Source organism: Desmodus rotundus, chromosome 11 (assembly GCF_022682495.2).
Source record: "Desmodus rotundus isolate HL8 chromosome 11, HLdesRot8A.1, whole genome shotgun sequence".
Lineage (NCBI taxonomy): Eukaryota > Metazoa > Chordata > Mammalia > Chiroptera > Phyllostomidae > Desmodus > Desmodus rotundus.
In genome coordinates this window covers 9518765-9536035 of record NC_071397.1, presented here as the reverse complement: position 1 = coordinate 9536035, position 17271 = coordinate 9518765, and the positions used below count along the sequence as shown (strand labels likewise).

General features: G+C 42.3%; 1 protein-coding gene across 5 annotated transcripts in view; it reads right to left on the bottom strand.

Moving 5' to 3' along the window:
• The window catches only part of UBR2 (ubiquitin protein ligase E3 component n-recognin 2), a 95624-nt gene that overhangs the window by 8086 nt on the left and 70267 nt on the right, over positions 1–17271 (bottom strand). For 3 of the 5 annotated variants that reach the window (XR_008425592.2, XM_053914194.2, XM_053914193.2), the window contains exons 33-43: positions 15657–15760; positions 14468–14546; positions 12883–13031; positions 12411–12466; positions 8441–8537; positions 8129–8196; positions 6079–6214; positions 5256–5346; positions 3874–4004; positions 2299–2407; positions 1127–1183 (exon numbers count right to left, since the gene is read on the bottom strand). Coding sequence is in view for 4 of the 5 variants with exons in the window: in XM_053914194.2 (XP_053770169.1) it covers positions 1127–1183; positions 2299–2407; positions 3874–4004; positions 5256–5346; positions 6079–6214; positions 8129–8196; positions 8441–8537; positions 12411–12466; positions 12883–13031; positions 14468–14546; positions 15657–15760 (1077 nt within the window). In the remaining variant the exon portion in view is untranslated. The remainder of the gene's footprint in view (positions 1–1126; positions 1184–2298; positions 2408–3873; positions 4005–5255; positions 5347–6078; positions 6215–8128; positions 8197–8440; positions 8538–12410; positions 12467–12882; positions 13032–14467; positions 14547–15656; positions 15761–17271) is intronic. The other 2 variants (XM_053914197.2, XM_053914196.2) reach the window with 2 other exon arrangements.

Sequence of the window (17271 nt, the reverse complement as noted above, 5' to 3'; positions counted from 1 at the left end):
TGGAGAGCCCAACCACAGAACCTCGGAGAGAGAGGACAGAAAAGATGTGCTCATCAAAGGTGATGTTAAGGGACAAATGAGTTGGAAGAGAGAAGCAGAGACCAGGTAATTTAGACATACCAGGCCCAGTTAATTCAGATAAAACTCAGACCTGAGTTCAACTGGTATTTGAGGCCCCACTCTCCTGGCTCACCCCTGCCCTGCATGGGCCCCTACTTTACCTACGTAGAGGCAGGGGTGACTGAAAGCAAGAGGGGGCTACTTGGGCTGCAGTTCTCACACTAGAATCTCTTGGGGAAAATTTGGTGGGGGGAAGGGACAGACATGCTTAGAGCCCAACTTTAGAGAAATTAGAATTGGTGGTAGCGTCCTGAGAATTTTTTTTAAAGTTCCCAAAGTTGTTCTGATACGGTTGAACCACATAAAATTGGTGGTATTCAACCATGTTTGACTTAAAACAATTGTAATTTCATATGGTTCAACCTAATAAAATTGGGGTGTTACCATCTCTGGATTTGGAACAGACCGTGTATAAAATCAAAGAATAAAACACATAATCTCCTTTAGCGCTCTGATTTTTGTGGATCACCAACGAGACACTAATCAAAGAAACACATCTGTTATCACCTGGTAGTGCATACTGTAGATGCAGAATAGTGCTAACGACAGGGGAGCGAGGGAAAACCACCCAAACCGACCGGCCATCATCTGAAAAGTACTGAAGCTGAGTGACAGGTGTGTGGAAACATTTTATGCTATCCTTTAAACTTCTGGATACTTTTAATCTTTTCATAATAAAAGCAAAAAAAAAATAAAGCTAAGAAAAATTTTTAAAAAGACCCACACTTTTAAAGATCAAACATTTCAAAATAGAATAATTTTGTTATCTGCTTCCTCTGCCAAGAACAAGGCCCGGTATCTCTGTTCCTCATTCTGACTCTTGCAAACTCTCGCCAGCATTAGACTAAGGAGGACACAGCAGGAAGGCAGGAGGGCCCACCTTGTGGAACTGCTGGAGAACTGCTGGAGGCCTGGGAGGTCGTGGAGGGAAGGGAAGTGTAGCTCTCACTCCCTGCTTCCTCCCTGGGCCCCGCCCCCACCACGGATGTGATGGTCTTTAACTTACCTGATAGCGTCCCTTTCACCGTTTAGATATCTTTTAACTTCACTGTTCTGACACCAGCTTTAATGTAATTGGGAAAAAACAAAACAAAAACACTTTTTACTTTGAAAGGGCTGGAAGTAGAATTATTTTCCTCTTTAAATCTAGTAAGAGAAAAATAAAAAAAACTTCTTTGCTTAATATATTTACCTAATCAAAAGAAGCTTGGGAAATACCATATTTTGTCTGCAACTTATAAAACCACAAAAATATGACCCATGATTTTCTAGAAGTTAAGAATGTTAAATATATTAAAATTTGTGACTGCATGCACTATTACCCCACTAATTTGGATACTGGAAAAACCAGTCTGAATTAAAGAAAAGCTCTTATTATCCAGAGCTAGAACACTTTAATCTAAAACAATTTTTTTTACTGTAGTAAAATATACATGCCATAAAATTCGCCCTTTCTAAGCGTGTGGTTTTGTGGCATTAAGCACACTGACACTGTCGGGCCACCAGCACACCATCCACTTCCAGAACTTTGTCAACAGGGCAGCGCACTTGTTCAACACAACCCGCCCTCCGCCAGTCCCTGGCCGTCGCCGTTCCATTTTCCGTCTCTGTAAATTCGCCTACCGTAGTTCCTCATGTAAGTAAAGACATACAATGTTTGTTCTTTTGTGACTGGCTTGTTTTACTTAGCATGCCTTCAAGGCTCATCCATGTTATGTCAGAATTTCCTTCTGCTTTAGGGCAGAACAACACATTCCACTGTGTGGGTCCACCACATCCCGTCCAGCCATCCATCCGTTAACAGACACTGGGTTGCTTCCGCCTTTTCGCTATTGTGGACAGTGCTGCTATGACCACGGGCTGCAAGTGTGCGTCCGAGTCCCTACTCTCAGTTCTTTTGCAATATACACCTAGAAGTGGAACTTCTGGGTCACATGGTGAGGCTCGTTTAACTTTTTGAGGAACCACCATACCGCTTATGTTATTCACTAGCTTGGCAAAAATCGTACCACAAAGGCAAATCCTTAACTAAGAAGGCCTAATCATTACAGTTTAAATTACATGGACTGAAGTCTTCCAGGCTTACTAACTGAGAATTTTGCAACGTATGTGATAAACTAAAGTTTGTTTCCATATAACTCCATTCAATGTGAGGAAGACAAAGGGTATAATCATTACCTCTCAATCAGTACTTTCGTTATCTCACTGTTTTCTTGAAACAGGGAAATGAGGTTGCTTGGCAGGGAAAGATAGTTACACAGATGTTCAAAATGCCTCGTTCCCGAAACTGCAAACAGAGAAGCAGGAGGAACGCATTCAACAACTAAGAGGAGAACCGCATCAGAGTAAGCAACAGCAGAGCCTACAGGAACGAATTCACACTTGCTGGTACATAACTTGTAGGAAGGTCAGATGGCACATGGACGGGAGTCACAGGGAATGACACAAGTCTGAGTGGAGTCAGGGGGCCCTACATCAAACTGTCAAACTCGTTACAGTTCCCTGGAGTCTGATTTACCACTTACGAAATGGTGCACCTCCCCGGTCCCCCGCACAGGGCTAGTCAGGGACGTTAAATGACAGAAACAACGTGAGTGTTCTGGAGAAGGGTAAAGCAGTACAGACATGTAAGGTGATTTCATCGTGGGAGATGGGCCGAAACACTTATTCTCTCATCCCGGCAAAGGACTAGAAGGTCTACATTATTCTCTATGCTGCCCGGGCCACTCAGCTGATGGAGACGCCAGTCCATAACCTTTGGGCGAACAGGAGCACACGCAGGCACCCCATGCCCTTTGCTGAGGGACAGCGAACTTTAATTCTACACTACTTCTATGAAATGAATCAAAACAGAACATAGGACACGACTGTGCAATAGCAAAGGAATTCCTGCATTAAAATCAGATTTTAATCTGTGCAATTACGGATATTCTGAACTTTGATGCTACATGTGTCAAGTTAAACACTTGAGCCCTGACTGGTGTGGCGCAGTGGGTCGGGTGTCGTGCTGCAGCGTGAAAGGCCGCCAGTTTGACTCCCGGTCAGGGCTCAGGCCTGGGCTGCGGGTTTCGTTCCCACTCGGGGTCTGTTCGAGAGGCAACTGATCAATGTTTCTCTCTCACATCGATGTTTCTCTATCTCTTTCCCTCCCTTCCTTCCCCTCTTTCTAAAAAATTTATCAGTGAAATCTTAAAAAAGAAAACACCCCTTCTAACTATTGGTTTTCACTTTTTAAAAGCCAAAGAATCCAGTTTATGAATAATAATATAACTGAATATTTTTTAAAAAGATTTTATTTATTTATTTAGAGAGAGGGGAAGGGAAGGAAAAGAGAGGGAGAGAAACATCAATGTGTGGTTGCCCCTCACGTGTCCCCCACTGGGGACCTGGCCCGCAACCCGGGCATGTGCCCTGATTGGGAATTGAACCAGCGACCCTTTGGTTCGCTGGCGGTGCTCAACCCACTGAGCTTACACCAGCCGGGGCTATAACCCAACATTTTAATACACAAAAGAGCACAATTAGAACATTTTTGAACATGTAAATATACATACAAAAAGCATATTTACTGAGATCCAATAAAATCAGACTTAAAAATATGCATTTTATTCTATAATTGTGTATATCACCATAGTCAATTAGCTATATTCTAAACTTTTAATCTGTTTTCATTTTGCAAGTCACCTTAATTCTAACCTGCTACAATAAAAGAGTACATGTATTTCCTACATTTGGAAAAAAATTAGCAGTTACCTTGAATTTCAGGTGGGGCAGGAACTCCACTTAAGTAGTGAAAAAACAGAGCAGAACACTTCAGGAAAGGCGTGATTCCAGCTCTCACACTCCTCCAGAGATGCCAGCCAGAGGACACTTCTTTCAAGACACTAAAATGAGAAAAATAATAGAAAATTTTATAAGTAAAGATCATTCTAGTTACAGCACAATGTGAAAAGAGACAACTGTCACTTGGAATTGATGGTATATGGGCTTAAAAAAGTGGGTAGCCCTGACTGTTACAGGATGTCAGGAATAAATGGTAGTAAAGCTTCCAATGCTGTTATCAAAATTTAGAGCCCTGGCTGGCTGGCTCAGTTGGTTAGAGCATCGGCCTGCACAACAAAAGGTTGCAGGTTCGATTCTTGGTCAGGGCACATACCTAGGTTGCGGGTTCAATCCCCATTTGGGGTGCATAGGGGAGGCAACTGATTGATGTTTCTCTCCCCCCCTTCCTATCTAGAAGAACCAATTAAAAACAAAAGAAAACATATCCTCAGGAGAGAATTTTAAAAAATTTATAAAAGTAACTAAAAGAAAATTTGGAAAATAAAAAAACTTATCTACTATTGTAGAATCTCTGTCAGCAAGTATTATTCTGGCAAATTATTTTCATACTAATTTGTCTTATTTATAACTAACATGAAATTTAAAATTAACATGTTTTTCAGAACATAAACCACAATTTTTATTGAAATTGTAATATTCTGAAACACACTGATCATAACCTATACTGAATTATTCCTCTAGAAGCATTTAGATTGCTTTAAATTCTTTGCTAATACAATATTAGAGTGTACCTGTTTATGCCTATAGGTTTTTCTATACGTTGGATTATTTTGTTAGTGTGGATCTCAGAAATGGGATAACTTAGTAAAAAATATACAATATAGTTCTTGACATATACTGTGAGAAAGCTAAATAAAACTGCTGTACCAAGTCAAAATGATTAACAGCACGTGAAGTTCTAATACTTTCATTGCATTCCTGCCAATCCTGGGTTTTGCCTTAAAAACAAATTATGTCAATTTAATGTACATATTTTTATTCCTAGTGAGAGAATGTTTAAGAATACCACTTTCCAAAGTGAATTCCATGTCTCCACGTGCCAAATCCTGAGCAAAAAAGGGTTCCACGGCCAAGCAAATAAAGCTCTGAGTATTGCTCTCCTCTCAGAGATCTGCAGTCTGAGATTTTCATTCAGGACAGCGTAAGGCAGCTCAGGAGTGCTGCAGATACCTTCCCATCTTTTCAAAGCGTGCCGCAGACAGCACTTTGCCTTATGTAACCAAATGCCTTTTTCACGCTTTCACCTACTGATCTGGGGGGAGCCGCCTGTCATGTAAAGATTATGACCCCACCTTCCTGTGCACTGGCGGAGCGTCTTATACAAAGCGAGCACTGCTAATTCTTCTTCACCAGCAGGAGTCTCTTGATCCATGCCGTTGGCTTCTGAAAGAGAAGGGAGGATCAGCACTCTGTATGTGTCTGTTAAGCAGACTGGCGATCACACCACGTAAGCACTTAAATACACTCGTACACTCACATACAGTATGAAAACACTCCTACACACACGCATGACTTTAAGTCCTCAGGTGTGAGCAGAGAATCCATCTCCATCACAGTGAGGAGCCCACAGGCTTTGGGAGAAGCCAGTGTGCTGATTCAGGAATTTGGGCAGTATGCTGTGAGCTCAATCAGCTAACTATACAATCCATGGCACTCATGTATTACTCAGCTTATTAAAAAACAATAACAACAACAAAACCTCACATTACCACGGGATTTTAGTAGGAGAAAGGAACTTGTTTCAAAACTTGTCACATGAGGATAAAGAGTAAACACAAGTAGCCTAATTAATATTTTAAAAAAGATTTTATTTATTTATGTTTTAGAGAGAGGGGAAGGGAGGGAGAGAGAGAGGGAGAGAAACACCGATGTGTGGTTGCCTCTCGCATGCCCCCTACTGGGGACCTGGCCTGCAACCCAGGCATGTGCCCTGACTGGGAATCGAACTGGCGACCCTGTGGTTCCCAGAACGACACTCAATCCACTAAGCCACACCAGCCAGGGCCTAATTAAAATTTATATATTATTCTCATTCAAGCGCCTCTTCCTTTAATATGTTTTTTTAAACTAAGACAACTCAAGTACTTCCTTCAAGAAGCTGACAAAGGGACTCACCTGCACACGAGGTAAGCAGGATCTGTATGATGTGTGCCATAGTAACCAGGTGGAAAATGTGGAGGTCGCCAGTGCCTAGGCTGATCCCGGAAAAATCCTGACAATGCAATGCAGGGAAAGCGAGCACCAAGCCCACCTAGACACCAAATATGGAGGGAGAGTCAGGTAGCTCATCGTTCCTTTCACTCCTGAACACGCTTCCATTTTCTTGATATGAATCCCTTTGGAGTTCAGTCCCTCCCCTTAAGAAATCTGTTCTTAAACGGTACACACCTTAGAAATTCCATGAGCCTGGGCTAAATAAGACTCCTTTAGGGCTGAGAGTCCTGATTCACTGTCACTTCATTTATCCAGTGATCTCCCTACACCTACATGGGGGAGACCCCAAAACCCCGGAACCTACTTATAAATATTGTGTATGTATTCTCACATGTTTAGACTTCAGTCACCTTCAGAGTACTCTCCATTCGGTACAATACACCTATTGAGACTTTTTTCCAGTGCTCAGAACAGTTTTTCAACTCATCATTTTGATGCCTTTCAGTGCTTTGCTGTTTTGTGTTTCCCTTCTTCCACATCCATATAATGATTCCCTTTGAGGACTTTTTTCATCCGGGGAAACAAAAAAAGTTGCTGCGGGCACGTGCAGGGGAATAGGGAGGGTGGGGCATGGGGGCCATGCTGTTTTTGGTCAAAAACTCAGTGTGGTGTGGCAGGTGCACTAGTAAATCACCCACCATGAAATGGGCAAATGTGTTGAAAAAGTCTTCAAAAAAATTCACTGAAGCCGAATGCAGCCTCTCACAACAATGCCAGCTAGTACCCATGCAGATGGGTCCCTAGAGCACTTACCTAGCAGGCAAGCCTGTACTACAAGGGGCCTGCCCTCAAAGCTTATTGTTAATAAAAAAAAAAACAGTTGAGCAGTAGAAAAGCATGGATTTTGGACCCACAAACATCTGGATGTGAACCCCCGTGTCTCTTATGGGGTTTTTAAACAAGTTAATACCTCTGAGCCTCAGTTTTTCTAGTGGTAAACTAGAGGTAGTATGTATGTGTTTTTAATACGTCTGTAGTAAGGACATAAGGACTAAACAGTAACAGACCTGGAAGCATTCAGGCATACAATAAACATTAGCACTCCTGTGAGCCTCCTGCTGCCTGTATGAGAGTGGTTTTCACAGGAGCAACGGGAATAACCACCTGGCTAACACTTACTAGGGACACAGTGCTCTAAGCTCTTTCCATTGATCATCCCGTTAGTTTGGAACACAATCAGCTCAAAGGTACAGAATCTGATGCCCCAAAAGATGAAAAGGACAGCACTTGGGGATGCTGCAAGGGACACTGCACTCAATGTCCTGAGTAAGGGGACCCATCTGAGGTGGGGCTGAGGTTCAGTCGGCGGTGTGTCCCGATACCAGCTGCACAGAAGACTGACTTTCCCTAAATCGCACGAAGGGGATACTGATTACTAAGCAGTGTGACCGCAGCCAGGGCTGTGTCTGTCCAAAGGCACTGTCTGGGTCAGCAGCAGCCCTTACATTGCTTGTGTTATTTTTCCTTCTTTGTAGGTAAAAAGCACAGAGAGGTTAACATTACTGATCTCAGCTCCAAAGCAAAATAAGAGAGGGTTAGACACCCAGGGCAAGTCTCTCAACTAGATTCCTTTTTTTCTTTCTTTTTAAAATTTAAATTGATTTTAGAGAGAAAGGAAGGGAGAGGAGGAGAGAGAGGCAGAAACAGTGATTTGTCGTTGCCCTTATTTATGCATCCACTGTCTGATTCTTGTAGGTGCCTCAACGGGGGAATGAACCCGCAACCTTGTCAAATGCGGACGACGCTCCAACCAACCAGGCCACCCGACCAGGGCTTCAGCGAGATTCTTTAACATTTTCTTTTCGCGGTTCCTCAGAGAGAGTTACACTCAGAAGTGGTACGAGTAGTAGATGTTACTCTTCCTGTCTGCCTCTACGCTGTTCACCGAGTCTAAGATAAAGTTCCACAGTATGAGAAAGAAAATGTAGAGCACAAATTACAAGACACTCACCAATAAATGAAACATGTCAATATCTAATATGCACGGAAGGTCTCCGTAACTGTCATCAGGCACCAATGCTAAATATGTAAAGAAAACAAATATCAGCGCATTTCATATGCCAACATAAATACTATTTAAAATGTATATAACCTAGTTTATATTTATCTTTATGCAAGATGTATATGAATTTGTAAGCCAGAACTTGTGCATGAAACAGTATTACCAACATATTTTTCTCACAATGGAGAGAAGCTGCATGATTAAAGACAAAATTACAGATGAAAAATTACCGTAACATATGGTACTTGCATTAACACTCACACGCAAAAAGTTTACAGAAGTGTCCTTGCACCACCGGAAGTGACGCCACTGTCCAATGCGCTGCAGCAAACCTAGTTAGTGACCTAAGGCAGTCATCCTGAAACAAAGAGATTGACAAAATTGGCAAAGAGGGCAGCATAAGAAGCTCTCTTGTTTGAGAAACGCTAGTTCCAAAGCACAGCCACCTGAAGCAAAGCTGGATGCGCAATGAAATCTCTGCAGATGTATGCGACCGAATAGGACATCTCTAACAACGCAGCTCTAATGTGGAACAGATGGACTGGGAAATACTGACTGTGCGTTGAATAAGCCGGAGTGACCTCCTTACCACCATGCGGCTGGTTGCCTACAGAAAAGAAGGATGTTTCCAGACAGATAGCAAACAACAGAGACTCCCAAGAATGTAACACAGTATTTCTTTATGTTTATTCTATAAAGAGATACTCCAACACATGTAAAACCAATTGTAATCAAGAATAAACATGTGCATGAAAAAAAGAGCTGAGTAGTAAGTTGATGAGTTTTTTCTTCCTGCTTCCTGCTTTATTTTCCAAATTTTTCTGTAATGTTGTTTGGTTCCAAATACTGAGGTCCTGCTCAGGAGTCCTGGTTCTGAGTATATGAGAATGAAAACTGACAGCCCCCCGAGGAGCTCACAGCCTGGGGGTGGGAAGGGCAAGAAGAGAGAGATGGAGGCAGCTGAGGGAGGCAGGAGCATGGATGAGGGATATCACACTCACTCAACATGGCTCAGGGGTTTCCAAGGGAAGGCAAAGCCTGAAGAGCATCTTTAAAGAGGAGGTGTCTACTCAGGGTACTGGAGCAGTAACGAAAGGCATGGAAACTAGCATTTGGAGATTAGCAATGATTCTGCAAGTCTGGATCATGGATGTGGGGATTGCCAGGTGATAATGGAGAAATAGGCTAAGAAGTTTAAGAGACGATTGGGGTGACTTCAGGAGTAACCCCTCTGATAATGTATCAGAAAAGAGTGAGATTCACAGGCAAGAAATGACAGGGGGCTGAACCAAACAAGTGGGAAAGTGGGAATGGAAGGAATGAGACAAATGTGCAGGATGGAAATTCATCAAACTCTTGACCAACTGGATATGAACATTCACACCAAGTGATGAATCCAACAGGACTTCCGAGTTTCTAACTTGGGTCACCTGGATGGACAGCGATGACATTAACATTAACTAAGGCAATGCAGCGAAAAAATGATTTGGATTGCTCAGTGTGAGGGGCCTTGAGAAGCTCCAGGTGAAAAAAATAAATCATAGTTCTGGTTTGGGAATCACTGGATATAACTGAAATCAGAGACACAGATGGACTTACCAGGGAAAGGTATCAAGACAATTGAGGGTCAGCGGCCAAACTCAGGGGGTTTAAAACATTTATAGGATGGAGGGGGGTGGGTGGCAAACTGAGCAGCCGCCAGAAAGGTAGGGAGAAACCAGAAATGTCACAGAAATCAAGAGAGAAAATGAGTTTCGGAAGGAAGTAGTTAACACAATTAGGTAAACTGAAATGTCAGTAAGGACCAAAAAAGGTCCACCCACAAGGATACTGGGGAGATCATTCGGTGAACTTGGTAACAAGTGCTCCAAAGAGTGAAAATTGCAGGGAGTTGAAAAGTTGAAGGATTAGTTTTAACAAGAAATTGGAGCCAGGGTATACACTATTGTTTAAGTAAGTTTTGCTGTGTGTAAATTTTTCTCTCTCAATATGAAATAAAATGAGAAACGACAGGTGTTAGTTCTTTTATCAGTATTTTAGCATTTTTTACTGCATGGTGAAATAAAATATGCTTTGAAATGGCTTGGCCGTAAGAAGGTCACCGACAGAAGGAAGAATGCTGGGGCAAGAGCAGGAGCAGGATAAGGGAGCACACCTGTGTACGGGGGGGTGGGGGGGTGGTGGTGGGGGCAGGCCGAGGTAACAGAAGGGGTAACAGGTGGAGAGGGCACGCGCTTCAGATAGCAAGTGGCAGGGTCGGCCATGCCACCCAGCGTCGCAGGGGAGGAAGTGAGTGGAGCAGCTCTTTAAGTCTCCAGAGAGGGGGTCAGGAAAGTGGAAGTTCACCCCTAAGTTGTGCGGGTTCCTCATACGGTATTATTTTGGATATTACTCTCTTATCAGATGTTACTATTTGTATCTTCTCCAGCTCACTAGGCTGTTTTTTTGTTTTGTTGGTAGTTTCCTCCTTTGGGCAAACACTTTTTAGTGTGGTGTATTTCCAGTTTATGTTTTTCTCAGGTTGCCCTTGCCCCAAGGAGACATATCCCAAAAAAGACACTGCTAAGAGCCATGTCCAAGAGTTTGCTGCTGCTGCTTTCTCCGGGGCTTTCACGGTTCTAGGTCGGCGTGTTTTACCATGCCTGGCTCCACTGCACTCCGCTGACTTTTTAAAAAGCAAATTAAAGGTCTGTGGTAACCTTGCCTCAAGCAAGTTCACTGGCACTATTTTTACCCAACAGCATTTGCTCACTTTGTGTCTCTATGCCACATTTTGGTAATTTTTGCACTACTTCAACCTTTTTCCTTATTGTATTTGTTACAGTGATCTGTGATCAGGGACCTTTGGTGTTGCCGCTGTGACTGTTTTGGGGTGTTATGAACCACGCCCACGCAACAGAGCAAACTCAATTGATAGGTCGTGCATGTTCTGACTGCTCTGCTGAGCGGACATTCCCTCGTCTCTCTCCTTCTCCTTGGGCCTCTGTATCCCTTGAGACACAATCATATTGAAATTAGACCAATTAATAACCCTACAATGCATCCAAGTGTTCAAGTAAAAGAGTCAAGTGATGTGGCAAATTTCAACGTTGTCAGACTTTCAGAAAGCGCCACAGCCACCCGGGCCTTCAACAGCCACCCCCTCCCCGGTCGGCAGTACTGACAACACTGAGTCAATACGCAAGAAGATTATGCCTTGTTGGACGCTAAGATGATGGTTACCATTCTTTAGCAGTAAGTATTTTTTTAATTAAAGCATGTAAACTCTTTTTTTGGACATAATTCTAAAAGCACATTTAGTAGATTATAATACAGTGTAAACATAGCTTTCATGTGCACTGGGAAACCAAAACCTCATGTGACGTGCTTTATTGAAGTATTCGCTTTACTGTGATGGTCTGGAAGAGAACCCCGACACTGCCGAGGTGGGCCTAGAGTGGGCTCTGTTCCTTGGGTAGGCTCTCACATCAGTGGTTCTCAATCCGGGCTCCTGGGAAGCTTTCAAAAAATATTAATGCCCGAGGACCATCTCCAGAGACTGGTTTAACTGACCTGTGGTGGAGATTAGGTGTTTTTTGGGGGTTTTTTTTTTTTTGAGACTTTTTATGATTTTATTTGAGCCAAACTGATGACATACACTTGGGAGCTCAGATGCTCCCCAAGATTAGGCAGTTTTAAAAGTTCCCCAGGTGGTTCTACATGAATCAAATTACATGACTTTACTCTTAAGGGCGATCTGATGAGTATAAGCTTGAATTGCAGGTAAATATGCCTCCAAGCGACATGAGCAGTAGAGTAAAAATTAGCACACTCCGACTGCGTATTCCCCTTCCTCATTTTTTTAGGCATTAAACGTACTGTTTTGACATTTCTTTGTACTTAATTTAAATGCTGCTTATGAAGGGTAGTCAAATGTAATAAAGGATGCGCTCTGTTTTATATTTCCAATTAGGGCCTTAAAATCCAAGGACAAGCACTGTTTTCAGTTTTCCCCCATCTTTGCATGTGTTTAACTAAAAGCTCTAAATGAAAAGACCCAAAATCTATTTCAAAAAAAAACAAAGAAATTAAACCACAAACATTACTTCTTTAATAGAATTACGGAAAGTGAGTTTTACTATGAATGAATAAGCTAAGCTTTAGTAATCAATTCAGGCTTTTAAGGTAGAAAAGAAGGCAGAACCACGGAATTTCCACCGTGCCCTTCTGTGAATTAGTAACGGCAACTCACCAGTCTGCACGGCAGAGGGCCAAACAGCGGTTTCTCTTCATCACTTAAAATTCTTTCTGCAGATTGAAAATGATTAAGATGATAAACTTTATGTTATACACATTTTATCACAATTTCAAAAAACAGTGAAGAAGTCTCTTTTTTGCAGAAAGCACAATGGTGTCAGATTTTGAAACCTTCACGTCAGTACACAGGAGTTAACTTTGTGTAAAAAGTAAAAATGAAGACACCCTGCCTCGGCCGACAGTAAGCTGGAGCCTTTAGCGAAACGAGCGCCGTGTTCTCTGGGCAATCAGTGACCGTCACTCTGGCGTTTTGTCAGTGCGCTGCATTTCCCACGTCCGAGTCTCCACACTGTTCCTTCGTACGGCGGCCCACTTTAAACACGCCTGTGTTTAAATACAGGCTTCTACACGTCACTCGTGTCGGTGTACGCGTGAGACTGAAAGGGACCCAACTCCAGATCTCTCACCTATGCTCTGGATGGTGTACGCGCAACTACCCCAACACATCAGGGGCACGCGGGGATCCTCTTCATTGGGGTGGACCTTTAGTCCCACCTTGTAAACAGCAGTTCCGAATGTCGTCAGCATTTCTTTTATGCTGTCAGAGTGCGGGTTCCTGAAGGGGACACGTACAGGATTAGCCCAAAACAATGTGGTCACATCGATCAAATGTTTCCGATTCTTAACATCCATTTGCTGCTATGCTGGAAGCGAACCACTGAACTATCTGAAGAAACGAGGAAAAAGGCAGATGGGAGATCCAGCCAAACGGGAAGAACGCAGCTAGGGGAAGTCTCAGCAGGACAGCTGCGTGCAGTCTTTACTGGTGTGGGGCTACAGAGGCTGCGGGACGGGGGGGCTGAACACCTAGAAAAGCTGCTGCTAGGCATCGGAGATCTGCTGCAGCATTCAGGGGAAATGAAGTAACAAACATAGAAAACCAAGTACATGAAAAACACGAGGTAATTATTAACCACAGGAAAGACAAAATTGTAAAAGCAAAATACAATAACACGCAACTTCTATCAGTAGAAACAATTATAACGTAAAAACTGCTGACTGATTTAACCAAAAATTGTGAAGGCACTCTCCTGGGAGACTGGCACGGGGCAGTGGCTCGGGCAGAGGCAAGAACTGCACAATAAACTGCTGGCCAGTCAACAGAAACCACTGTTCTGGAATGGTAAATCAAGGGAGAAGCTAACCAAGTGTTTTCCCTAGGAATATAGAAGTAAATGACTAAGTGTTTCACCAGGAATACAGAAGTAAGTAAGTGTTTCACCAGAAATATAGACGTAAGTAACTGTTCCACTAGGAACACAGAAGTAAACAGCAGAAGAAACAAAATGGCAGCACTAGGGACAGGGAGGGGAGTGTGGGAGGCAGAGGACTGACGTTTTTCCTATTTAAGCCTTTCAGTGCTATTTTTACTGAGTTTCTCAGGACGTGCCAGGAAGAACTTCCAGGTGGCTTTACCTGTATTATGTCACTCTATCCTCATCACACGTCGCAGACGAGGAGCCTGAGGCACAGAGAGGTCACGCAATCCGCGCAGCTGCACAGCTAGTAAGCAGAGCTACTGGGAACTAAACCCAACAGTCTAGTTCTAAAATCTATGCTATCTTTTATAATTAATTGACTGTGGGGTAAAAGAGGGTAAAAATACTCTGTTTTGATCCTGGGTTACTAAGAAGGTGGGGGCCCATAAATATGGAGATCAGAAGGAAAGCACAGGATTTGGCAGGGGAGCCGAGCGGTTTGGATTTAGATGTCCCGATGAGGTGTTATCAAGGAAAGCCAGAAAAAAGGGTGTAAGAGGGAGTCAGCCACACGGACCAGAAAAGGCTGGTGACAACTAAATATGCCATGTGGCCCTCAGGTTCTCATCAATATACCTGAAATAAACATGGTCATGTAATGCCTACACCTCAGAATTCAAGATCAATGTCTCAACATACTTTGCTCCCTGGCTTACAAATCAAATTCTTATTAACTGCTAACTTAGTCTTTCATTTCCGGTGGGCCAAACTTGAAAGGAATAAATATACTTACTTAGGATGGAAATCAGGCCTCAACCCTTCAGGGAGCTGCAATTTATCCACATTTTTGGAATTCTTTGAAGAAGCAATGTCTACAAAAACAAGTATTTTGTATTATTATTCATCAGTCCACAATATTGCTGTGGATTCCCACCATAAATTTCATCTTAAACATAGGTCAAGGAAATGAAAAACAATAGGAAAAATTTCTGTTAATAAAGAACACACAAAACATGCATTCAGAGCACGAGAAATACCATTTCTCTGACCGATCAAGGCACCTTCTTCGACCTCGAGAACACAGCTAGGGGAGGTAGGAAAGTGAAGAGCATGCTATTCTGTTTTCATAAAAACGACAATGATATAAATTCGGCTCAGACTGCTTTCCCTGAGGTCATAATTGCAGTGCGTGTTGTGAAACTTGGGAAGCCTTTGGTAATGCCGACAATAAAGTAAGTTAGGCCACTGGGAACTAAAGCTAGCTCTGCAACAGTCGGTTGCCTTCCCCTACCCCTAGAAGCTCTTCAATAAAATGGGGGGATAAGCGAGAAGTATTTATCATAAACTTCACAAGGGCCTCTGGGTTTTCAAGGAGTAAGACGTAACAGAGTCTCCCTGGCCGCTGTGGCTCAGTTGGCTGGAATATCGTCATGTAAACCGAAAGGGCGCGGGTTCGATTCTGTCAGGGCACACACCCAGGTCGCAAGTTGGGTCCTTGGTTGGGTTGGGGGTTGGGGGAGGTGGTGGTATGAGAGGCAACCAATCAATGTTTCTCTCCCTCCCTCTCTCCAAAATCAGTAAGCATGTCTTCGGGTGAGATGGAAAAAAAAAAAAGAAGTACAATCAAGTCAAATTTAGTTCATTAAGACCAAAAAAAAAAAAAAATTTAGCTGTGACCAGTGTGACTCAGTTGGTCAGGGCGCATGCCTAGATTGCGGGTTTGGTCCCCAGCTGGTATGTGTATGAGAAGCAACCGATCGATGCTTCCCTCCCTTTCTCTCTTCCTTCCCCTCGCTCTGATGATAAGGATAAATAAATAAATCCTTCACCCAAACTTAAAAAAAAAAAAAAGGCAAAGAAAATCAGAATAAGTCCAATTTTAAAGTAAGAAATTTCTTTTAGAAACATAATCCATTCTGGAATTAAAATTTCCAACTATTTCAGCCTTTAGGGAAAAAGGAAAGCAGATTATCAGAACTTACGAGGAATGCTTTCTTCTTTCCTAAGAATCTGTAAGGCTTTTATTTGCTGGGATACAGTTCTAATCCACTGAGTCAGATTTGGTTGGTCTGAAAAATTTAACCTGCTGGAAAAGGTTATAGAGAGAGTTTAGTAGTCTGTTGCTGCCTAGTTTAAGGTACAAGCGGGCTCCTTAAACGATCATGGGCACAGTATTTTTAAACATATTTTTGCCAATGGAAGTAAAAATATATTATTTGTTACTATAATGCTAATAACATTGTTTGTTACAATTTTCACTTTTGTCAGTACTAGAATTTGCTAACATTTCTTAAATATCACAGTTGCCACATCACCACTAACATTTATGAAGTGTTTAATATGTGACAAGCACTTAGTAAAGCATTTACCAGTTTTAGATTTAATACTCAAAATATTCATATGGAACAGGTTATATTGTTGTTCCCATTTCACAGATGAGTAAACTGAGGTCCAGAGCTATGTGACTTGACTAGGCCATATAAGGAATAGATGTGGCACTCAGACCCAGTTAGACTCCACAGCCTGTGTTCTTCTTGACCTCGTCATAATTGGCTCTTAGGGAAAAAATACAAAACCTAAACCACAAAAGTGAGGTGAAATCCAACAAAGGTGTTTTTTTCCTCCTTCGATTGCAGTGACTACTTGATCTGACAATAATGAATTGGTTTAAATACAAATAAATAAGTACCATGATACTCTTTGGTGATTGAAAAGCAGGAGCTTATCCTCGAATCTAATGGAATTTAAAGACTTTGTGATAGAGTAAGTTAAGACACCATAGTTCAAACTCCTATAATCAAAGAGGAAAAAACTGACCCTGCTTTGAACTGAATCCAAATAGCACAGAAATAGATGATTCAATATTTACAAGACTTAAATTAGCACTTGTGTATGTAAGGTAGATACCATAATTCTAAACTGAGAAATGAAAATCAGATTAAGTAGTAGACAATATAAAATTCATATTCTGAAATAAATTACGCCTCTTGTCCTGGCTGGTGTGGCTCAGTGGATTGAGTGCCAGCCTGCAAACCAAAGGGTTGCCAGTTCGATTCCCAGTGAGGGCACATGCCTGGGTTGTGGGCCAGGTACCCAGTAGGGGGCGCTTGAGAGGCAACCACACATTGATGTCTCTCTCCCTCTCTTTCTCCCTCCCTCCCCTTCTCTATAAATAAAATCTTAAAAAAAAAAAAAAAGAAGTTATGCCCAGTAACTAGAAGCATCCTAAAAATTATTAAATGACAGCTCTGGCTGGTATGGCTCAGTTGGTTGGAGCATTGTCCCATGACCGAAAGATTTTAGGTTTGATCCCTGGTCAGGGCACATACCTAGGTGTGGGACCAGTCCCGTACAGTGTGTACAGCAGGCAACCAATCAATGTTTCTCTCTCACATCAATGTCTCTCTCTCCCTCTTTCTCCCTCTCTAAGAGCCATGTCCTCAGGTAAGGATAAAAAAAAATTAAAAAAGACAAAAGTTTTCCATTTTAAATACACCAACAGATTCTTACTGTTTTGGCTCAATTCCTGAAGCTATTATCAGCCAGTAATTTGTAAAAGATTATATTTAATTGTTGAAACATTCAATGAAGTCAGTC